At 42.3% G+C, this 24903-nt stretch overlaps 1 protein-coding gene across 3 annotated transcripts; it reads left to right on the forward strand.

Annotated features, from left to right (window-relative positions):
* Window positions 1-1713: 1713 nt before the first annotated feature.
* On the forward strand, window positions 1714-23154 carry LOC106579527 (serine/threonine-protein kinase Sgk3). Of its 3 annotated transcripts, XM_014159520.2 has the most exons (17): window positions 1714-1973; window positions 5449-5669; window positions 9194-9277; window positions 9802-9874; window positions 10184-10259; window positions 10587-10662; window positions 11025-11074; window positions 11261-11318; window positions 13298-13381; window positions 13496-13627; window positions 16645-16757; window positions 17490-17526; window positions 18092-18178; window positions 21578-21673; window positions 21795-21950; window positions 22186-22275; window positions 22391-23154. In XM_014159520.2, the coding sequence occupies exons 2-17, from the start codon at window positions 5592-5594 to the stop codon at window positions 22556-22558; spliced, it is 1458 nt and encodes a 485-aa protein (XP_014014995.1). In that variant the 5' UTR covers window positions 1714-1973; window positions 5449-5591; the 3' UTR covers window positions 22559-23154. The 3 variants fall into 3 exon arrangements, with proteins under 3 accessions (XP_014014995.1, XP_045558643.1, XP_014014997.1); XM_045702687.1 differs by lacking the exon at window positions 18092-18178; XM_014159522.2 differs by lacking the exons at window positions 1714-1973; window positions 5449-5669 and adding an exon at window positions 7958-8763.
* The last annotated feature ends 1749 nt before the right edge of the window (window positions 23155-24903 follow it).

Here is a 24903-nt window from a genome sequence, read left to right on the forward strand (position 1 = left end):
ATGCCAAGCGTCATGTCTGGAGGAAACCAGGCACTGCTCATCACCTGGCCAATACCATCCCTACGGTGGAAAGTGGTGGTAGCATCATGCTGTGGGGATGTTTTTCAGCGGCAGGGACTGGGAGACTAGTCAGGCTCGATAGATGAACGGAGCAAAGTACAGAGATCCTTGATGAAAACCTGCTCCAGATCTCTCAGGACCTTAGACTGGGGCAAAGGTTCACCTTCCAACAGGATAACGACCCTAAGTGTAACAGTGTAGGTTCCGTCCCTCTCTTCGCCCCAACCTGGGCTCGAACCAGGGACCCTTGCACACATCAACAACTGACACCCCACGAAGCATCGTTACCCATCGCGCCACAAAAGCCGCGGCCCTTGCAACGCAAGGGGCAACCCTACTTCAAGTCTCAGAGCGGGTGACGTCACCGATTGAAACGCTATTAGCGCGCACCACCGCTAACTAACTAGCCATTTCACATCGGTTACATAAGCACTCAGCCAAGACAACGCAGGAGTGGCTTTGGTACAAGTTTCTGAATGTCCATGAGTGGCCCAGTCAGAGCCTGGACTTGAACCCGACTCAAACATCTCTGAAGAGACCTGAAAATAGCTGTGCAGTGACGCTCCCCATCCAACCTGACAGAGCTTGAGAGGATCTGCAGAGAAGAATGGGAGAAACTTTACAAATACAGATGTGCCAAGCTTGTAGCATCATACCCAAAAAGACTCGAGGCTGTAATAGCTGCCAAAGGTGCTTCAACAAAGTACTGAGTAAAGGGTCTGAATACTTATGTGAATGTGATATTTCAGTGTTTCATTCTTTTAATACATTTGCATGGGGTATTGTGTGTAGATTGATGAGTGGATTTTTTTTTAACCCATTTTAGAATACGGCTGTAAAATAACAATGTGGAAAAAGTGAAGGGGTCTGAAAACTTTCCAAAGTCACTGTATGTTGGATCCTGTTTTAAAGTGGATATACCAATTTCTTAAGCCATGTGTTTAACTAGCTAATTTATTACAATACACATGCCTACTTTGGGTGAGCTTTATCTCAATAGATATCCACCCATAGGCTTAAATAGAAAGGCCACTATTATGGCCATGGGAAGAACCAGTCAGTATGACTGTAGTTACATGGAAAGAAGTGTGGTATGTTTCATCATGAACATTCATTCATAAAGCGACGATAAGAAGGTTAGTTTTATCCACTGGTACCGGTAGAGGAAATATCTGACAGGTGAGTCAATATTTCCTGAAGAGGGAGGCAGGGCCAAGTATAGTTCCTTGGCAGACGTCCACTTTCCCGGAGCACTTTAATGCTGACCTCAAGGTACCTCTGCAGCTTGCAGGACTGCTCTCTTCCTGTCACCAAGCCTCCTGTCAGGGAGAGGTCAACCTTCACAGTTATGATATAAGTACTGCCAAGCATGTAGAGACAATTTCAAGAATGGAAGGGACACCTGCTAGATAGGACTTGGACATCCATGTGCTCTAACTATCAAAGAATAGAATTACAGAATATAAATAACATAAGACTAGACCATAATATAATATATTTATAATACAATACAATTGAGTAGAATAGAACAAAAGTTACAAGAAATGACCAAACAGGCAGACAGACCTTTAATAGCCATTAAAGATGACGCTCTATATACATCCAGTGTAACAAGGTGGTTTAGGTTGTGGCCTTGCCCCCGTTCCACCGCTAGGGGAGGGTACTGTTTGCTAATGTTTCCACCTAAATGTTTTCATCCCGTGACTCATTTCATTTGAACTTGCAGCACAAACGTCTAGATGTATCCTGTTTCGAGCTACCCCTCCACTGAATCTCGGAGTGGATGGTAGAAAGTACACGCTTTACCTTAGAGTACGTTTCCCATAGTTGAGTCAAACTCACCGGATTTTGTCCTCGTTTTTTACTAACATTCATTTTCCTTCAGCGCGACACGTCATTGGAGTTAGTTGGAGGTATGTTTACACCTATACTTTTCTGAAACGTTGTCGTACAAGATGTCTTTGCAACTCACCGCATATCATTGCCTCAATATCGTTGTGCCATCTACAGCCCTAAAACTGTTAAATGGTGTCATTACGTAACTTTTTATTCAGTTAGAAATGTCTGTTCGGTAACTGAAAGTAACAGAAATTTACAGGACCCGGTTTCCCAAAAGCATCGTAAGGCTAAATTCTTGAGATGCTTTTGAGAAACCGAGCCCAGCGCTCTCTCTTTAACTAACAAACACACTTTTTTAAAGTCCTGGGTGTATTCATTACACACACGTGATCTTATGACTTTCCTACTTCATTTAAAGGTTCAATAAAAAATTACGCCGATTCTGTTGCAAAAAGTTTTTTAAACGAAAGTAAACGGAACGAAACGGGGGGACCGACCAAAACTCTGCAACTGTTTGGACTAATAATTATACCCTTATTCTTTCCTGTCTGTCTGTTCATGGAACAGCCAGATGTCTTCAATGTGAAAACATCTTGCTGTAACGTTACTTTTCCACTTGTAATTTCACGTCAGTGCAGTGTTCTCTGTTGAGATTGAGACTTCACTCTTGCTATGATGGGACTCTGTATGTAGGCTAAAATATAACAACTAGTCAGTTTAAATGTCATTGTATTCAACATTCTGGCCTGTAAGGAACGTTTACACGATTTTGCAGGCATTCGTTTCAGGCTGTACCGATGACTTGTGTATTACAGCCTGATTAATCCGAGTTTTGCCTAACCAGCAGTCCAGTCCAGACGTCTCAGTCCTCCACCTTTAAACAAACACAACACTGGCTGGCTGGTCACAGCCGGTAGATGAACCGACTACCATAATACACAGAGACAAACTCACATTATGTCTCATAAAGCTCTACTTCTCAGGATTGGGAATTATGGCTGTAAACGGCACCACTGAGAAGTAACAGACCAGAACTTGATGAATAAAACTATTTGAACACTGGAGCATTTGAAATCTGCAAATAGGCCAAAAAGTTGAATGATGAATATCTCTGAAAATCTAGAAGTGACATTGGTGTATTGAGACTGGCGGATCTACCACACAGCAGTCATTTTAGGGTGTGTTTCCTACTTGAGCCCCCCCATTCAATGTAATGTTGTAGCTTACTGTTATGGTTGGTTATTTTCAGATAGACCAGGCAAACAGGAAATACAAAACCAGTTTAAATGTAATTGTATTCAACATTCTGGCTTGTAGGGAACATTTACAGGATTTTGCAGGCATTTGTCTCAGGCTGTAAAAACCAATGAATTGTGTATTACAGCCTGATTAATCAGACTAGTTAGGCACACGCTAGGCTAGTCTCACACCTCCCTTTTTTTAGAGCGAAACCTTTCATTATCAATTCCTCCCTGGGAGGATGTTTGTCTATTGTAGATTAGTGTCTCGGTGCTAATTTATAGCCCACAGGCTAACAGTAGTCGGCCCTTTAGAAATAATCCATACTGTTGCATAACAAATAGCCTAGATCTCTCACCAATTAAACAACATGTTGGTCTGTCTGTAAAAAATACTATTGATAAAGCTCCTATTGTGCCTATTTCCATGGCCATCCTTTCATACCAGCAGAGAAGAGGACACCCTTGTTTAGGTAGGCTATGTCCCCCAATGTCTACACAGCTTACTGACTGGGTTCATGTCACGCCTGGTGCTCTTTCACTTCTGTTTATCAAGAGTTTCCTGACCTCTAGGTCTAACCGCTGACAAGACACGGTGTGCTGCTGAGACTCCTACAAATGATGCCGTTCAGATTGTTCAACATCCTTGGAGGATGTCCAGAAGGCAAGGATGTGTGTCTGAACAAACCAGGAAGAGGAGGGCTATTTCTGATTGTAACATTGAGCTTGTCAGCACAAGTTAATTCAAGCCCAGTGTTGTAACTAAGCCGACAACATCTGACAATCATCAGTGAATGTGTTTTTGTTGTAGAATGTGAGGATTCATTTTCTTTTTGATGTATTTATTTAGTGACCTAAATCCCCTGAACACACATTTAGGCTAAAGTCTGATTTCCCCCTATGTGATTGTTCATGTGTATCACTGTAATATGGGTTTGAGGTTGTGGATTCATCAAGAAGTTATATTCTGCATTCCAAATGAAGGAGTGTGCTATAGATTAGACTGCGGGTAGTTTATTTTTCTTTTGACCAAAAGTATTTCTGGAATGTTAAAAGGCAGATTTTGCCTGGTGACCCACAGTCATTTTGCCAGGCTTGCATAGATGTGAATTTGAATTGAGTTTGGAACTGACGATCCCTGCACTTGTGCATTTTAACAGGCTTTCTCCCTTGATGTCAACTACGTGAGTTGAATTAGATCTCTCGACTCTGGACATTCAGTACAGCACAGTTAAACTAACTCTATCAGCATGGTATAGCCTACACCGAGCACACAATGCCAGGGTCTGAAAGAAATGACTTAACATGCTAGCTGACCTCACTCGGAAACAAAGGCTCGGTCACAGTGTCGCGCCACCAAACAAAGAGCTTTGTTTCTAAGATAACAGACATGACATAATCAGCATGTAAACGTTAACAAATCTGAACATGAAGAAAATACATTTCATTGAGGTTGCATTTGTAATTTCTCCATATCATTTCAAGGCATCATTTAAGCTATGATTGAGACCTGATGAAATTCTGCTTTCTCAATAAGGTCTTCAAGATGACTTCCATATAGGCTACTTTGACCTCTGTAGAGAGTGGTCTCTATAATGGCCCTCTTCCTGTCTTGGTGGTCCCACTGTGCAGCTTCCTAAAGGTCTTTTACTAGCCTGTGTGCCTCAACCTTCCACTGACTCTTTGAAGTTTATCTATAGGGTGGGAGGGAGGGAGGGGGGTGGTGGGGCGAGAGGGAATAAGAGGGGAGAAGGTCATGCAGTTCTGGTTCTGCCTATTGGGAGAGAGAGGGTGGGGTAGGAAGGGATTGTATGCATGTGGTGAAGAGAAGGAGAGGTGGATAGTAGTGAAAATGTAGAGGTGAGATGAGGTGGTGGATAATAGTGAGGGAAAGAATTAAACGGGTCAGAGTGGCCATATAGGCCAAGTAGAAAGAATTGAACAGGTCAGAGTGGCCGTATAGGCCAAGTAGAAAGAATTGAACAGGTCAGAGTGGCCGTATAGGCCAAGTAGAAAGAATTTAACAGGTCAGAGTGGCCGTATAGGCCAAGTAGAAAGAATTGAACAGGTCAGAGTGGCCGTATAGGCCAAGTAGAAAGAATTGAACAGGTCAGAGTGGCCGTATAGGCCAAGTAACAAGTGAGAGACTAAAGGGGAGTGTAGCTGGGGGAGGCTCGGCAGGGTAGCCTAATGTCTGTCTGCCCAGGATGATATGAGCCTGCTGTTGATGTTGCTGCTCACTGACCCCAGTATCCTTTCTCTAGAGTACATTTCTATCTATAATCTAATCACTCTCATCTCTTGTACACAGCAGTGAACCGGGATGGTCCAGTCGTCAATGTGAGCTCGGTCCAGGACCGGACGCTGTGTAGGAGTGCTGAGAGGCTTGACCTCTGACCTAAGCTGTGACCTGTTGACCCTTAAACCTCTGAACTCTGACCGCTCCAGCTCAGGATGGAGGAGCAGTCCAGCTGCCCCAATGTCAGCATCCCCTGCTACAATGAGCAGAGGGACAAGAAGAAGCGCTACACTGTAAGTCATGAGTTTAGTACACTCTCAGTCGGAATTAGATAAAACGTTGCGGGCTTGGGGCGAAAATAACCCCTGGTTACCTTGGTTTCACAGCAAGAACTTGAACTTTTCAAACTTTTTTTTTTGTCTCCTTGTTTTAGTCAATTACAAAACTTAATTTAAGAAAAGTACAAAATGTCTAAAGATTACTTTTCAACATTGCCTCCTCCCGAGCTTTCTCATTACTTAGAGAAATGTAAGAGGGACCTACCAAATGCCCCTTTTCATGATGGCGCTAGCAGTCATGTGAGTGCTAGCACGCTACCAACCAGAACATTAAGCTAGCCAGATCACAACTTAGGTCAGAGGTCAAGCCCCTCAGATGAAGCAGATGCTAAACTACAGGACTGTTTTGCGAGCACAGACTGGAACATGTTCTGGGATTTCTCCGATGGCATTGAGGAGTACACCACATCAGTCACTGGCTTTATCAATAAGTGCATCGAGGACGTCCCCCCCCCCCACAGTGACTGTACATACAAACCCAACCAGAAGCCATGGATTACAGGCAACATTTGCACTGAGCTAAAGGGTAGAGCTGCCGCTTTCAAGGAGCGGGACTCTAACCCGGAAACTTATAAGAAATTCCACTATGCCCTCCGACGAACCATCAAGCAGGAAAAGCATCAACACAGGACTAAGATTGAATCGTACTACACCGGCTCCAAAGCTTGTTGGATGTGGCAGGGCTTGTAAACTATTACAGACTACAAAGGGAAGCACAGCCGCCAGCTGCCCAGTGACACGAGCCTACCAAACGAGCTAAGTAACTTCAATTCTCGCTTCGAGGCAAGTAACACTGAAACATGCATGAGAGCATCAGCTGTTCCAGACGACTGTGTTATCGCGCTCTCCGCAGCCGATGTGAGTAAGACCTTTAAACAGGTCACCATTCACAAGGCCGCTGGGCCAGACGGATTACCAGGATGTGTACACCGAGCATGTGCTGACCAACTGGCAAGTGTCTTCACTGACATTTTCAACCTCTCCCTGTCTGAGTCTGTAATACCAACATGTTTCAAGCAGACCACCATAGTCCCTGTGCCCATGAACACTAAGGTAGCCTGCCTAAATGACTACCGACCCGTAGCACTCACGTCTGTAGCCATGAAATGCTTTGAAAGGCTGGTCATGGATCACATCAACACCATTATCCCAGAAACCCTAGACCCACTCCAATTTGGATACCGCACCAACAGATCCACAGATGATGCAATATCTATTGCACTCCACACTGCCCTTTCCCACCTGGACAAAAGGAACACCTATGTGAGAATGCAATTCATTGACTACAGCTCAGCGTTCAACACCATAGTGCCCTCAAAGCTCATCACTAAGCTAAGGACCCTGGGACTAAACACCTCCCTCTGCAACTGGATCCTGGACTTCCTGACGTGCCGCCCCCAGGTGGTGAGGGTAGGTATTAACACATCCGCCATGGTGATCCTCAACACAGGGGCCCCTCGGGTGCGTGCTCAGTCCCCTCCTGTACTCCCGGTTCACTCATGAATGCACGGCCAGGCACAACTCCAACACCATCAAGTTTGCTGGTGACACAACAGTGGTAGGCCTCATCACCGACAACGATGAGACAGCCTATAGGGAGGAGGTCAAGAGACCTGACCGTGTGGTGACAGGATAACAACCTCTCCCTCAACGTGATCAAGACAAAGGAGATGATTGGACTACAGGAAAAAGAGGACCGAGCACGCCCCCATTCTCGTCAACGGGGCTGTAGTGGAGCAGGTTGAGAGTTTCAAGTTCCTTAGCGTTCACATCACCAACAAACTAACATGGTCCAAGCACACCAAGACAGTTGTGATGAGGGCACAACAAAACCTATTCCCCCTCAGGAGACTGAAAAGATTTGGCATGGGTCCTCAGATCCTCAAAAGGTTCTACAGCTGCACTATCGAGAGCATCCTGACAGGTATGGCAACTGCTCGGTCTTCGACCGCAAGGCACTGCAGAGGGTAGTGCGTACGGCCCAGTACATCACCGGGGCCAAGCCTCCTGCCATCCAGGACCTCTATACCAGGCAGTGTCAGAGGAAGGCCCTAAAAATTGGCAGACTCCAGCCACCTTAGTCATAGACTGTCCTCTCTGCTACTGCACGGCAAGCGGTACCGGAGCGCCAAGTCTAGGTCCAAGAGGCTTCTAAACAGCTTCTACCCCCAAGCCATAAGACTCATGAACATCTAATCAAATGGCTACCCAGACTATTTGCGCACCCCCCCCCCCCCCCCACCACCCCCGCTGCTGCTACTCTCTGTTATCATCTATGCATAGCCACTTTAACTCTACCTGCATGTACATAATTACCTCGACACCGGTGCCCCGCACATAAACTAACCATTTTAAGGTATTTTCTGAACTGCATTGTTGGTTAAGGGCTTGTAAGTAAGCATTTCACTGTCTGTTGTATTCGGCGCATGTGACAAATACAATTTGATTTGATCAACACAAACAGACTATACAGCTACAATAGTGAGTGGAGTTAGAAATGGACTATACTAAACAAGTGAAATGTTTGTGGAAAACATAGCTATGTGTAGCCTACTTGGACACTGGGTCCCCACAATTTGCCACTCTCCCACACCGAATTTCCTGAAGCCACAGGGCTCTTCTCGCAGGCTTCATTTCCCTACGTGGGAGCTTTGTGAACCTTAGGTCGGGATTTCTGACCTGGTTACATGTACGTTGAACCAACACAGCAATTTTTCTGCATTTGTTTTGTTATTTCTGTATAACAAAAAATCTACGACGAAGTTGGCTCTTTTACACTGGGGAAGAATGTTTGTGGGCGTGGTTGAGGGGTATTCCTTCTTATGACGTGAATATCGACTCTGAGTATTAAGCTTGTCGAATGCTTCCCAGTCTAAACAGTTTGCATATATTCTGACAAAATGCTGTGCTATTTTTGTTTGTGGTGGTGTTGAGGCAAGTTGAAGTTCGGTAGCCGACATCTACGCCCCTTCGTCGGTCCACAGTACTACTCATAGTAGGAGAGGAAACTATGGACGGGATTCTTTAATGAAGTTTGTTGTCATTCAACGTGAGTCGATTATACACATTTTAACTTGAGAAATACTGCACCAAACATCTTAGTTAGATGTAAAATTGTGCGACTAAGACCTCTTCTGCAAAAACGTCAAAATGATTTAAAGACATCTTAGATTAATTCTGACTATTTTGAGGAACTGTACACTGGCTATGTTGTTGCTACGGTGTTTCAAGAGGGACAAACAGTAATATTGCTGCTTTTTTTCTCGTTTTTCAACCGAAGGTCTTTTTAAGGGCGTATGCGAGATACAAACTTTTGCTTCGCCTAGCCGAGTTCTGCTAGGAGCAAGACAAACCTAGTATGGGGATGCCTTTATAGTGTTATTGCAGACTGCATTATTACAGTATCTATAGAAAGTAGGGCATCGTGTCTTTTGTCTAGATTTATACTAAAATGTGTTTCCCCCCCCACATTTGTCCAGGTTTACAAAGTGATGGTCAATGTAGGAAGACATGAGTGGTTTGTCTTCAGGCGATATGCAGAGTTTGACAAGCTCTACAACACAGTAAGTGGATTTACTTTTTTTTATTTCCTCTTCGGAGGACAAATATATTTATTTTTTACAGCTTTTCTGCTACATATACACGTAAGTGGAAGTGTTACTGTGTAATAAATACATGTTGTAATAAGACTGCAGGCTTCCTTTCTTACTAAACCTTTTCATCAGAGATCAGCTGACTAAACTGGGCCAAGCTCGGTTTTTATCAAAACAGAATCCCTTACCTTATCAGATGTTTGAACTTTGAAGGTCGTAGCTTTTTTTTTTAAGGGGTTAGCTCTTTTTTTTGACTCAAGGAGGTGAAACCTGTGGAGTTGATGTTGTAAGACGTGTTAATGACATTTCACACGTTATATTACTCACTGTATTTAGACTCTATTACTGTGGATTTGTGTATAGTTGACATTTAGAAAATCAGGTGATTCAACTCTCATGATTGGGGTAGAGATGGAGAGCAAATGTGGTCCCCATGACCTACCTATCCTTATCTTTGATATAATCTGATTTGTCTGTCTTTTCGTTTTGTGCAGTTGAGGAAACAGTTTCCATCTTTGAACTTGAAAATCCCACCCAAGAGAATATTTGGGGACAACTTTGACCCAGGTGACATTGATTAATCTGTCATTGTCTGGTAAAAGTACAGTACACTACCTGTAACTGCACTCAATGTTTTTAGTAGATCAGAAATCAATACATGTCCCTCTGTTCTCCACTGTACTTCAGCCCAGTAATTTGTTTGATTTTAAATGTTTAACAAATTAGATCATGTACACATGACAAACTGGATTATGGATGATATGAAACTAAACCAGAACAACTAAGTGATTTTGTGTCTAGAACTTGTCTTTCATTTGTGAATACAGGGTCAATATTAAATATACTATTTATAACATTTTCCATTTCTTTTATTAGAGTTTATCAAGCAAAGAAGAACAGGTTTACATGAGTTCATTCAGAGACTGGTCTCACATCCTCAGCTCAGAAACCAGTAAGTATTCTACAACTGACTTTACGGTAAATTAATTTAAAAAATGACCCGACTATTGCACTGTACTCGGATGGTTTGACAAATCAATCTGTATCCAAGGTCAGTTCTGCGTTTTCTCCCCTAATGGGTATGGTTAGGATCTGGGGATGATCAGCTGATCCTAGATCTGTGACGAAGGGAGAATCTAACTCTGTTTTATGGCAGTATCTCCTAACCCAGTGATGTTTAACATGGAGTCTAAAAGCAGCGCTTTTCTAACAGCTGTGGCTTTGTGTGTGTCTGTCAGACCCCTAACATGTGACCTCTCTCTCGCCAACGATCTGACAGGCCTGATGTCAGAGCATTCCTGCAGATGGACAAATCTCAAAACTTCTCAGACCCATCAGAAGACGAAGATGACAAGGTAGGTGATGACAGGACAGTATGATGTCTGAGGGAAGGAGATATGACTCTTTCAAAGATTGAGCGGTCATGTCTTTCAAATGAAGAAATGTTGACTAACATCTCTGCTCTGATACAGCACGAATGAATACTTGAAGTATTCTATGTTTTGGATATTGTCTTTTCAATGTCTGATCATTGATTCCATTATACAACCGTAATAATGCAGCAGATTCATATATTGCATTGTCATTCTGTACAGTATGTGTGGTTCAAACCCCTTGAGACTTCTGGCAGAATAAAGGTTTAGATCCTATGGCCTCGCTTTTTAACCTGTGTTAAACCTGTGTTTTTAACATAATCGGTTCCATCTCTGGTTTACAGAACGGCTCTACCTCCAGAAATATTAACCTGGGACCATCTGGAAATCCACAGTAGGTTACACAGTCTCACATTAAATTGAGGCCTGCAGATATTTCTGTTTTAGCGGTGAAAATGTGTGTGCTTTCTGGATATCTTTTTCCTCCAAGTAACCTTTGCAGGCCTCAACCTTTGCAGGTTCTAAAAATATATTTCTAGATACTTTTGTTTGCCAACCTTTTTTGTTTTCAACATTTCAGTGCAAAGCCCACAGACTTTGACTTTCTCAAAGTCATTGGAAAGGGGAGCTTTGGAAAGGTATGTGATTATGTATAATACAGTACATTACACAGGGTTGCAAAATTCCGGGAACTTTAAATAAATACCCTGGTTTTCCAGAAATCCTGGTTGGATGATTCTGGAATTCCTGCTTATTCCCTCCTGATTCTGGCATTCCTGCTTATTCCGTTCCTGATTCTGGCATTCCTGCTTATTCCCTCCTGATTCTGGCATTCCTGCTTATTCCGTTCCTGATTCTGGCATTCCTGCTTATTCCGTTCCTGATTCTGGCATTCCTGCTTATTCCGTTCCTGATTCTGGCATTCCTGCTTATTCCGTTCCTGATTCTGGCATTCCTGCTTATTCCCTACTGATTCTGGCATTCCTGCTTATTCCCTCCTGATTCTGGCATTCCTGCTTATTCCGTTCCTGATTCTGGCATTCCTGCTTATTCCCTCCTGATTCTGGCATTCCTGCTTATTCCGTTCCTGATTCTGGCATTCCTGCTTATTCCGTTCCTGATTCTGGCATTCCTGCTTATTCCGTTCCTGATTCTGGCATTCCTGCTTATTCCGTTCCTGATTATGACATTCCTGCTTATTCCCTCCTGATTCTGGCATTCCTGCTTATTCCCTCCTGATTCTGGCATTCCTGCTTATTCCCTCCTGATTCTGACATTCCTGCTTATTCCCTCCTGATTCTGGCATTCCTGCTTATTCCGTTCCTGATTCTGGCATTCCTGCTTATTCCGTTCCTGATTATGACATTCCTGTTTATTCCCTCCTGATTCTGACATTCCTGTTTATTCCCTCCTGATTCTGACATTCCTGCTTATTCCCTCCTGATTCTGACATTCCTGCTTATTCCCTCCTGATTCTGGCATTCCTGCTTATTCCGTTCCTGATTCTGGCATTCCTGCTTATTCCGTTCCTGATTCTGGCATTCCTGCTTATTCCCTCCTGATTCTGGCATTCCTGCTTATTCCCTCCTGATTCTGGCATTCCTGCTTATTCCCTCCTGATTCTGGCATTCCTGCTTATTCCGTTCCTGATTCTGGCATTCCTGCTTATTCCGTTCCTGATTCTGGCATTCCTGCTTATTCCGTTCCTGATTCTGGCATTCCTGCTTATTCCCTCCTGATTCTGGCATTCCTGCTTATTCCGTTCCTGATTCTGGCATTCCTGCTTATTCCCTCCTGATTCTGGCATTCCTGCTTATTCCCTCCTGATTCTGACATTCCTGCTTATTCCCTCCTGATTCTGGCATTCCTGCTTATTCCCTCCTGATTCTGGCATTCCTGCTTATTCCCTCCTGATTCTGGCATTCCTGCTTATTCCCTCCTGATTCTGGCATTCCTGCTTATTCCGTTCCTGATTCTGGCATTCCTGCTTATTCCCTCCTGATTCTGGCATTCCTGCTTATTCCCTCCTGATTCTGGCATTCCTGCTTATTCCCTCCTGATTCTGGCATTCCTGCTTATTCCCTCCTGATTCTGGCATTCCTGCTTATTCCCTCCTGATTCTGGCATTCCTGCTTATTCCCTCCTGATTCTGGCATTCCTGCTTATTCCCTCCTGATTCTGGCATTCTCCAAACAGGATTTCAGGAGTTGTTTGATGAATTACGGTCAATAATTAGTAAGGAACTCTCCTCACCTAGTTGTCTAGGTCTTAATTGAAAGGAAAAACCAAAAACCTGCAGACACTAGGCCCTCTGTGGAAAGAGTTTGACACCCCTGGTCTTGGGTCTTGAAGTAGGTCACTCAAAAGAGAAACTCACAGCAACACAAACAATGAATATTGGAACAATCAGGTATTTAGTTTGGTCTTTCCAGTGTGGTAACGAATACAGTTTTACTACTTTGTCTATTATTAGATTCCCTTTCTATTTGAGAAGTGATAGTCTTACAGTTCAGGATTTTCACTGCCTCATTGTTGGTACCGTATTGTCCCTGCTGTAGTAACTGGGGGGGGGTTTAACAGCGAGTCCACCATGTTGTCTCTTCTCGCCCGCGTGAAGGTTCTCCTTGCTAAACGGAAACTGGACGGAAAGTATTACGCAATCAAGGTCCTGCAGAAAAGGGTCATCCTCAACAGGAGAGAGGTAATTTGTTCCAGAGTATTATTGAATTGGAAATGTTTCTTATTCTGTTTCTCGATGTTGGGTACGTTATTTGTAAGTTCACCCCAATAATAAAATGTTTCCTGTTTCCAACAGCAAAAACACATCATGGTGGAGCGCAATGTGTTACTGAAGAACATGAAACACCCTTTCCTGGTTGGCTTGCATTATTCCTTCCAGACGACTGACAAGTTGTACTTCGTCTTGGATTTTGTCAACGGGGGAGAAGTGAGTAGTTTCACTGATAATAGACACACACTGTTGAGTCACTGAGGTCAAAACACAGGAAACCTGCTAAAAATCCCTGGGATATGAGCCCTGACCTGAGGGCAAGGACCCTTTATAAGCGTTGGGGCCGGTTCCACAGACCCAGATTAAATAGAATTTACATTGAAAGTTTATAGACAGTTGATACACTATCCAAACAGAATCTGTTGCGATCCACTCCCAACCCACCATTTGACAAGCACTGGTTTAAGCTGTACTCGTTTTAAGCTATACTCGTTCACCTATACAGTTGATAAACTTATACATTTCGAAGCTCAACGCCTCCTTTTCAATAAAAGGAAGTGTGCAGTTGGTGAATGCTGAATTTCCACATCTGAATAAATTCCTCCTGGCCACTAGTGCAGCGTTGGCCAATGTAACTCTTATAAACATATTTATTAGCATTTCTATACATACCATTCTGGGACTGTCAAAAAGAGCCAAAACCAAGAGTGGTTCAGACAGCATATGGAAGGTTTGTAATGTTTCTCTAACATTGGTATAATGGCCAGTCTGTAAAAATATTTTGACTGTATTGAAATACTACAGATATCTTTACAAAAAGCTACAGAGGTCTATGGATATTCCAGATCTGAAGGCTATGTGCCTTAGTTAACATCTCTGATTATCGTTGTCATCAGTATGTGCTATAGCTGGGGGCACTATGCTAGATATCTCCTCCTAAATCACTCAATCTGACAACTGGCAGTGCAGGTAGCTGGTGTTTTTCCAGGGAGCTGAGGCTAATATCGTAGCTTCATGTCATGTTGATGCTTGTATTCAGGCACTCAGTTAATCCCCTCAACGTGCTGCTTGAGACAATTGTAATAGTGATGTGGAATTTACAGACAGGGCAGGAACTTTGACCCACGGCTGTGTGTCATGTCTTTGCTACAATTGTTAGCAACCTGGGCTAAATATTGTCGAAATACAGTGCCCTCCATTAATATTGCCACCCTTGGTAAATATTAGCAAAATGTACTGTTAAAAAAATATCTTTATTGTTTATCCTCTTGGTCTTTCATTAAAAAAATCTAACCTTTTAATTAAAGTTTAAAAAATGTAAAGAAAAAAATTGTATTATCATAAATATTTTTCTCAAATATGTGTGCCACAATTATTGGCACCTGTTCATTCAATACTTTGTGCAACCTCCTTTTGCCAAGATAACAGCTCTGAGTCTTCTCCTATAATGCATAATGAGGTTGGAGAACACATGGCAAGGGATCTGAGACCATTCCTCCATCCAGAATCTCTCCAGATCCTTCCGATTCCCAGGTCCACGTTTTCTGTGGGGTTTAGGTCAGGGGACTGGGATGGCTATGGTAAAACCTTGATTCTGCGGTCTGTGAACAGTTTTTGTATTGATTTTGAGGTGTGCTTTGGATCATTGTCCTGCTGGAAGATCCAATCATGGCCCAGTTTAAGCTTCCTAGCAGAGGCAGTCAGGTTTTGATTGAATATCTGCTGGTACATGATGGAGTCCATGATACCATGTATCCTAACTAGTTGTCCAGGGCCTTTGGAAGAAAAACAGCCACACAACATCAAAGATCCACCACCATACTTCACAGTGAGGATGAGGTGCTTTTCTGCATGGCTATCTTTCTGTCTACGCCTTGTTTGTTTCCAAAAAGCTCTATTTTGGTCTCATCTGACCATAGAACCCGGTCCCATTGAAAGTTCCAGTAACGTTTGGCAAACTGTAGGCGCTTGAGTTTGTTGTTTGATGACAGCAAAGGCTTTTATATGGCAACCCTCCCAAACAACTTGTGCTTATGTAGGTGGTAATTTCAACCCTCCCAAACAACTTGTGGTCATTTCAACCCTCCCAAACAACTTGTGGTTATGTAGGTGGTCATTTCAACCCTCCCAAACAACTTGTGGTCATTTCAACCCTCCCAAACAACTTGTGGTTATGTAGGTGGTCATTTCAACCCTCCCAAACAACTTGTGGTTATGTAGGTGGTCATTTCAACCCTCCCAAACAACTTGTGGTCATTTCAACCCTCCCAAACAACTTGTGGTCATTTCAACCCTCCCAAACAACTTGTGGTTATGTAGGTGGTTATTTCAACCCTCCCAAACAACTTGTGGTTATGTAGGTGGTCATTTCAAGCCTCCCAAACAACTTGTGGTCATTTCAACCCTCCCAAACAACTTGTGGTCATTTCAACCCTCCCAAACAACTTGTGGTCATTTCAACCCTCCCAAACAACTTGTGGTTATGTAGGTGGTCATTTCAACCCTCCCAAACAACTTGTGGTTATGTAGGTGGTCATTTCAACCCTCCCAAACAACTTGTGGTTATGTAGGTGGTCATTTCAACCCTCCCAAACAACTTGTGGTCATTTCAACCCTCCCAAACAACTTGTGGTTATGTAGGTGGTCATTTCAACCCTCCCAAACAACTTGTGGTTATGTAGGTGGTCATTTCAACCCTCCCAAACACCTTGTGGTTATGTAGGTGGTTATGTAGGTGGTCATTTCAACCCTCCCAAACAACTTGTGGTTATGTAGGTGGTCATTTCTAGGGGTGCCAATAATTGTGGCACAAATGTTTCGGAGAAAAATATTTATTTCATATGCATTTTTTTCAATAATTTTACTTCAATTAAAGGTTTGATTTTTGTGAATATTTTGAATGAAAGACCTAGAGGATAATTGAATTTATAATTATTTATTTTTTATTTACCTTTTATTTAACTAGGCAAGTCAGTTAAGAACAAATTATTATTTACAATGACGGCTTACCGGGGAACAGTGGGTTAATTGCCTTGCTCGGGGCAGATTGACAGATTTTTACCTTGTCAACTCGGAGATTCGATCCAGAAACATTTCGGTTAACGCTGTAACCACAGCAAAGACATTTTTTTCACAGCCCGGTGTCAATATTAGTGGTGGGAACTGTATCACGCCATGCTCCTATTGGTTCACCATGTCCTTTGGAACTGTCTCACTGTCCTCTATGATTCCAGCTCTTCTTCCATCTTCAAAAAGAACAGACCTTTCCAGAACCCAGAGCCAAGTTCTACATCGCAGAAATGGCAAGCGCACTGGGCTATCTGCATTCTCTTAATATAGTTTACAGGTACGTGGGTTGTTTGTGTGTATGTAACAATGTGTGTGGGCTTTGACTCTACAGGCTAACAGACCCAGGTTCAAATCCAGTTTGTGTTGCAAAGGCTGTATTGGATAAATGAGTCACCAATGTAGACCGGCTACCTGGGTGTCATTGCTCTGGTACACCAGCTGGCTGCTGGAGGTCTGTAGTAGAGAATCATCCTATGCTGTAAAACACGGTTTTCCACAATAACTATCCTGAATGAGCAGTGCATGCAACACACCCTTTACAATTATTGGGAAAAGTCCCACTTCTAATGGCATCTTATGGGAAATCCCTGGAACTTTGGGAACATTTTTGAAGTGTTCCTATTTAAAGCCGTCCAAAGTAGTAATTTTCATTAAGTCAAACGTCACGGTTGCACATGTATAATCATACATTAATTGACATGTGAGAGCAATTTTCCCTCAACAAGAACCTGAAGCCATCTACTCTGCCTGTGGTTTTAGTTTAGTGTAATGCTGGTTCTGTAATCATGTACATTGTAATCAACTGGATCATGTCTGGATGCAAATCACTAAGATTAAATAACCCATCTTTTGATTATTTGATTGTTTTGATACCCTCTGTTGCTGTTCAATTGGCCACTTTCCCAGAAGTAGTAAGATAATAGCCATTGTAATCCATTAAGCACAATTCTATTATCCAATAACAGTGACTTTGGATAATGAATGTTCATGAGATGTATTTTTTTCACAGGGATTTGAAGCCAGAAAATATCCTTCTCGACTCTGAAGTAAGTGTGACATCCTAACTCGGTTTGCAGTGCATAAGTAGTCTGTTCTATGTGGAGTAGCTTAGGGCTGTATTCATTACAACCTGCACTAGCAAAACTTACAAACAGCTGTTCACATACAAATGTGTCTTGAAACTGGAAGCATCCTCCCATGGCTGTAGTCTACCTGGTATTTTTACATTACCCCAAATAATTCTGCAATTCAATTTAACCTCAGTTAAAAGTTGTACTTTAGTAAAGCCCTTACTAAGTGTTGGCAGTGTTTACTACAAGTCAGTGGAACAAATTATGAATGACCCAAAAACAAACCAATCCAAGCATCTGTGGTGAAACCTAATCCTTCACCAGCTGACACAAACGGCAGTTTAGGTAGAGAATGCTTGTGATTTGATTATATTTTACTCGTTCCTGACCGGCCTTGTTGAGAAAGTGAGGAAATTTGTAAGTGGGCTACTCTGTCCAAAATTCCACAATGACAATAGATTATTTAGTACTGACTGAGGATAATGGGCCATCTGTGTGGTGAACAGTGTCTAAAATGTTCCCTGTCTCCCCTTCTTTAAAGGGACATATAGTTTTGACTGACTTCGGGTTGTGCAAGGAAGGCATTTCCCAAGCCGAGACGACAAGCACATTTTGTGGGACACCCGAGGTAACATTAAGCGTTTAGTGCGGTCGATTAATGCCGTGTCCTTTTTGCTGCCGTTTGGTTCACATGACATGTCACAATGTAGTGTCAAGTCACTACTAATTATTAACAAAGGAAATGGTACATAATGAAGAGAGAGGCATGAAAGTGGTTAATAATTTGACATGCCTGTCTCCATTTTAAGTGCCATATACAGTGGGGGAAAAAATTATTTGATCCCGTGCTGATTTTGTACGTTTGCCCACTGACAAAGAAATGATCAGTCTATAATGTTAATGGTAGGTTTATTTGAACAGTGAGAGACAGAATAACAACAAAAATATTGAGAAAAACGCATGTCAAAAATGTTATAAATTGATTTGCATTTTAATGAGGGAAATAAGTATTTAACCCCCTTTCAATCAGAAAGATTTCTGGCTCCCAGGTGTCTTTTTATACAGGTAATGAGCTGAGATTAGGAGCACACTCTTAAAGGGTGTGCTCCTAATCTCAGTTTGTTACCTGTATAAAAGACACCTGTCCACAGAAGCAATCAATCAATCAGATTCCAAACTCTCCACCATGGCCAAGACCAAAGAGCTCTCCAAGGATGTCAGGGACAAGATTGTAGACCTACACAAGGCTGGAATGGGCTACAAGACCATCGCCAAGCAGCTTGGTGAGAAGGTGACAACATTTGGTGCGATTATTCGCAAATGGAAGAAACACAAAAGAACTGTCAATATCCCTCGGCCTGGGGCTCCATGCAAGATCTCACCTCGTGGGGTTGCAATGAGCATGAGAACGGTGAGGAATCAGCCCAGAACTACACGGGAGGATCTTGTCAATGATCTCAAGGCAGGTGGGACCATAGTCACCAAGAAAACAATTGGTAACACACTACGCCGTGAAGGACTGAAATCCTGCAGCGCCCGCAAGGTCCCCCTGCTCAAGAATACATATACATGCCCGTCTGAAGTTTGCCAATGAACATCTGAATGATTCAGAGGACAACTGGGTGAAAGTGTTGTGGTCAGATGAGACCAAAATGGAGCTCTTTGGCATCAACTCAACTTGCCGTGTTTGGAGGAGGAGGAATGCTGCCTATGACCCCAAGAACACCATCTCCACCGTCAAACATGGAGGTGGAAACATTATGCTTTGGGGGTGTTTTTCTGCTAAGGGGACAGAACAACTTCACTGCATCATTTGACGGGGCCATGTACTGTCAAATCTTGGCTGAGGGAAGGAGGTTCTCACCCAGGGCATTGAAAATGGGTCGTGGATGGGTATTCCAGCATGACAATGACCCAAAACACACGGCCAAGGCAACAGAGGAGTGGCTCAAGAAGAAGCACATTAAGGTCCTGGAGTGGCCTAGCCAGTCTCCAGACCTTAATCCCATAGAAAATCTGTGGAGGGAGCTGAAGGTTCGAGTTGCTAAACGTCAGCCTCGAAACCTTAATGACTTGGAGAAGATCTGCAAAGAGGAGTGGGACAAAATCCCTCCTGAGATGTGTGCAAACTTGGTGGCCAACTACAAGAAACGTCTGACCTCTGTGATTGCCAACAAGGGTTTTGCCACCAAGTACTAAGTCATGTTTTGCAGAGGGGTCAAATACTTATTTCCCTCATTAAAATGCAAATCAATTGATAACATTTTTAACATGCGTTTTTCAGATTTTTTGTTGTTATTCTGTCTCTTACTGTTCAAATAAACATACCATTAAAATGATAGACTGATCATTTCTTTGTAAGTGGGCAAACGTACAAAATCAGTAGGGGATCAAATACTTTCCCCCCCCACTATACAGTACTATGTATAGAATGGGCATGAGTAATGTTTTCCAGGGCAGTGTACGGCGTAATAAGAACCTTTTAATCTCTAGAATAGGGTTGCAAAGCTACCAGTAATTTACCAAAGTTACCGGACTCTATGGCAATCTATAGTAACTCGGATAATATATACTTGATTAACTTTAAAAAAATATATATATATATACACACACACTGTATTAATTTTCTATATCGGTGTCCATGAGTTTCTTGTAGATAAACTATATGGTTCCACAGAAAACAGCCTAATTAATTAAAAAAAACATCTAATCAATTAATGCATTATTTTCTATTCACTCTGCAAATCTTTAAACTATTGACTTTTTTTCACAACTGCCACCAGTTTTACACCAAAACATTTACAACCGACATGTTAAATACATGTATAAATAAATATGAAGGATATTTCATTCAGAAACTCTCTGGTGAAATCCTTTTTTATGTACTTATTTAACATGTCAGTTGTAAATGTTTTGGTGTAAAACTGGTGGCAGTTGTGAAAAAAAGTCAATAAAATGAATACATTTTTTGGAAGTTATTCAAGTATATATTACCTGGCCTCCTGAGTGGCGCAGTGGTGTAATGCTGATGTCACTACAGACCCGGGTTCGATCCCAGGCTGTGTCACAGCCGGCTGCGACCAGGAGACCCATGAGGCGGTGCACAATTGGCTCAGCGTCATCCGGGTTAGGGGAGGGTTTGGCTGGTCTGGGATGTCCTTGTTACATCGCGCTCTAGTGACTCCTTGTGGCGGGCCAGGTGCATGCGCGCTGAATTCGGTGGCCAGTTGTACGGTGTTTCCTCCAACACATTGGTGCAGCTGGCTTCCCCGGGTTAAGCAAGCAGTGTGTCAAGAAGCTGTGCGGCTTGGCAGGGTCGTGTTTCGGCTCTTGACCTTCGCCTCTCCCGAGTAGCAGCAATGGGACAAGACTGTAACTACCAATTGGATATCATGACAATTGGGGGGTAAAAAGTACAAAGAATAAAATATTTATTACCCGAGTTACTATAGATTGAAATCCTTTACCAGCTGACTCATCTAGACACATCTCTCATGAACGGCAGCCATTTTCAGTTTAAGTAGAGAATGCTTGTGATTTGATTATGTTTTACTCGTTCCTGACCGGCCTTATTGAGAAAGTGAGGAAATTTGTAACTGGTCTACTCTGTCCAAAATTCCACAATGACGATAGATTATTTAGTACTGACTGAGGATAATGGGCTGTCTGTGTGGCGAACAGTGTTCAAAATGTTATTAAACACCGGTATTCACTAAGTTGATGGTTTATATTTAAGATAATGTTTTATAGCTTTGTCATTGTTTTTATTTGAAAATCCTCTTATTTGATTATTTTATATATCTATCTAATGACAGACACCAGTTATAATCTGAAGTACACAAAAAAAGGCCATCTTGTAAAATACAGAAATGTGAAAGTTACTAAATTCTGGTAATTTACTTGTAGTTTATGTAGAAAGTTTCCAGTAATATACCCTTCCTTTGCAACCCCAGTCTAAACCACTGTTCTGGATTGAGACTGAAAAGGCCTGTCAATGCTAATGTGTGTAACTCTGTTCTCTCCCCAGTACCTAGCTCCAGAGGTCCTGAGGAAACAACCGTATGACAACACAGTGGACTGGTGGTGTCTGGGATCAGTGCTCTATGAAATGCTCTTTGGCCTGGTGAGTTACAGTAGTAGACAATGAAAACAGGAACAATATTTACTGTCAGTGCACCCTTGACATGCTGCCTGATCACGCGCTGCCCTTACACTAATACAGCTGTCTCCCCTCTGTTCCACAGCCTCCATTCTACAGCAGAGACACCCATGAGATGTATGACAACATCCTCCACAAGCCACTGATGATGCGTCCCGGAGCGTCCAACACAGCCTGGTCTCTCCTGCAGGCTCTACTGGAGAAGGACGGCACACACAGACTGGGCTCCAGAGATGACTTTGTGAGTGGTCAGCATCAGTCTCATAACTGTGACTAGTGTATTGCCATAGCTGATGGCATCTGACTACCCCTGGTGGAGAAATATTGTCATGACAAAGAGTTGCTCAATAGCTGCAGTGTTCATTTCTCCTGGGCAGATGGATTGCATTACACCACTTTTATCAGTATGAAGTCAATCACATTTGCCTTGGTCGTTCTAGAACCTAAACATAAATTATATTCTATATTTTTTTCAGAATGAGATCAAAGCTCACTACTTCTTCTCAGAGATCAACTGGGATGACCTGGAACAGAGGAAGGTTCCACCTCCATTCACTCCCAATGTGGTAAATGTTCTCAGGATTATATCTGATTCTGATCACACAGACACACACAGATATGTAAGACACCAGACCACAAGCATGAATGAACTGAATACTTTTTTTTCTCCCTATTTTGCAGAATTCTCCTCATGACATCACAAACTTTGATCCAGAATTCACAGGCGAGACTGTTACGAACTCTGTGTGCTATACTGAAGATTCCATAGTTAACGCCATCGTGATGGAGGCTGACGATGCCTTCCTAGGTTTCTCCTACGCACCACCCTCAGATGACTCCTTTCTGTGAAAGACTCGCTGTGAGGACCTGCCCCAGAGTTCTGTGAAATTGCCTTAACTCAGTGTTCTTCTATCATGGTCCTGTTGATCCACAGGATATGCAGGCTTTTGTTCTAACCCAGTAGAGCTTGTGGATTAGTTTAATCATGTGTGTTAGTGCTGGGCTGGAAGGAAAGCCTGCACCCCCTGCTGGTCTCCAGGATCAGGACTGAAGAACAGTGCCTTAACCTGTCCAGATTCTTTTGAATAAAAGGGAATTCATACTGTGGATGAACCCATTTTGAGAAAAGCTAAAGCTAGCAGAAGTTGTCATCAGACAGCACTTATGAATATGGTTTGGGCTGCAGTGTGTCAAGAAATCTTTATTTTTACCTAATTATATTTATATAACAGAATATATTTTAAAGAAATGTAGGCCATCTTTCTTGACACGCATTGTTTGTTGGCTTATGTTGATCCACATAAAGTGGTGTCAATGTTGGTCCTTTTGTTTGAAGAAAATCTAAATGTTCACGGTGTCTTTTCAGGGTGGGATGGGTAAAACTAATCCCCAAAATAAAACCCAAGTTTAGAACTAGAATCCTTCATTAAAACAATACCAAGGCATTGTGCCCTCCACTTCTCTCTACAACGCTAAGGGATGGTGCTGGAGAAATGTAACCACTCTCAAATTCATAGACAGCTATGGATACAACCATCCATGATATCAAATAGTTTTAACCATGTTTTGAGGCTATACAGTGTTTTTTACATTGTTTACAAACTTATTTTGGGTTCTAACGGGTACAACAGGTGAACTAAGCTCATGAGGCATTCTTGAGTTATATTCTTCAATAATCAATGGGTATATACACCGTGTGGACAAAACATTAGGAACATCTGTTCTTTCCATTACAAACTGACCAGGTGAATCAAGTTGAAAGCTATGATCTCTTATTGAGGTCACTTGTTAAATCCACTTCAATCAGTGTAGAGGAAGGGGAGGAGATGGGTTAAAGAAGGATTTTTAGGCCTTGAGACATGGATTGTGTGCCATACAGAGGGTGAATTGGCAAGACAAAATATTTAAGTGCCTTTGAACGCGGTATGGTAGTAGGTGCCAGGCGCACCAGTTTGAGTGTGTCAAGAACTACAACGCTACTGGGTTTTTTCGCGCTCAACTGTTTTCCGTGTGTATCAAGAATGGTCCACCACCCAAAGGACATCCAGACAACTTTACACAACTGTGGGAAGTGTTGGAGTCAACGTGGGCCAACATCCTTGTGAAACCCTTTTGACACCTTGTAGTGTCCATGCCTTGACGAATTGAGGCTGTTCTGAGGGGAAAAGGTGGTGCAAATCAGTATTAGGAAGGTGTTCTTAATGTTTTGTACACTAAGTGTATATCATTCATTTATAAGTATGTAGCAATTAAGGATTCTAAGTGGGGAATGAAACAACTTCCTCAATCATTTCTGTTCCACTTTAATAACAGACTGTGGCCTTAATGAAATGACAGTGAACATGTCATTATATTCTCAGAAGAACAGCTGAAAGGAATTGTGTTTTGTCTCTTCTCTCTTTAAAAGATGGCTTATCTTAGTTCTTTTTTTTTTCTCAATGGGGAATACTTGAGAGGTCACTGAATGGAGCCTTGTGTTGACAGAGGTAATTTCAGTTCATATTTTGATGAAGTTCATAGACCTTTTCTGTGATGGCTCCATCCATGACTTTACCTTGCAAACAGATGCTGAGCCATCTGATTGCTTTCTAGCTATGTTGGTTGCTTGCCTGTCTGTATTATAGCTTACATCTCTTAATTTTGCTTTAATTGACACTCAGATATTACTCAGAAATCCTCAACCACCATCATTTTGGATTTTCACACAATTTCTAAGTAGTGAGTGTGGTCAACAGTCCTCATTGTTCAATACAATGTTTTAGTTGAGAAGTACTGTACACAAAATAAGAATGAAACTATGTGTGTTTTAGGATGTACAGTGCATTTGGAAAGTATTCAGACGCCTTGACTTTTTCCACATTTTGTTACGTTACAGCCTTATTCTAAAATGTATTAAATACAAAATGTTCCTCATCAATCTCCTCACAATACCCCATAATAGCAAAGCGAAAAGTTTTTTTTAAACATTTTTGCAAATGTTTTAAAAAGAAAAAAACAGAAGTATTCAGACCCTTTGCTCTGAGATTCGAAATTGAGCTTAGGTGCATCCTGTTTCCATTGATCATCCTTGAGCTGTTTCTACATTGGAGTCTACCTGAGGTAAATTCAATTGTTTGGACATGATTTGGAAAGACACACACCTGTCTATATAAGGTCCTACAGTTGACAGTGCATGTCAGAGTAAAAACCAATCT

The sequence above is a fragment of the Salmo salar genome, chromosome ssa19 (assembly GCF_905237065.1).
Source record: "Salmo salar chromosome ssa19, Ssal_v3.1, whole genome shotgun sequence".
Taxonomy (NCBI): domain Eukaryota; kingdom Metazoa; phylum Chordata; class Actinopteri; order Salmoniformes; family Salmonidae; genus Salmo; species Salmo salar.

Coding starts and splice junctions, on each gene's coding strand:
- LOC106579527 (XM_014159520.2), top strand. CDS start 5,592: ATGGAGGAGCAGTCCAGCTGCCCCAATGTCAGCATCCCCTGCTACAAT. Junction 9,278..9,801: donor TTGACAAGCTCTACAACACA/GTAAGTGGATTT, acceptor CGTTTTGTGCAG/TTGAGGAAACAGTTTCCATC. Junction 22,276..22,390: donor CTCCATTCACTCCCAATGTG/GTAAATGTTCTC, acceptor CCTATTTTGCAG/AATTCTCCTCATGACATCAC.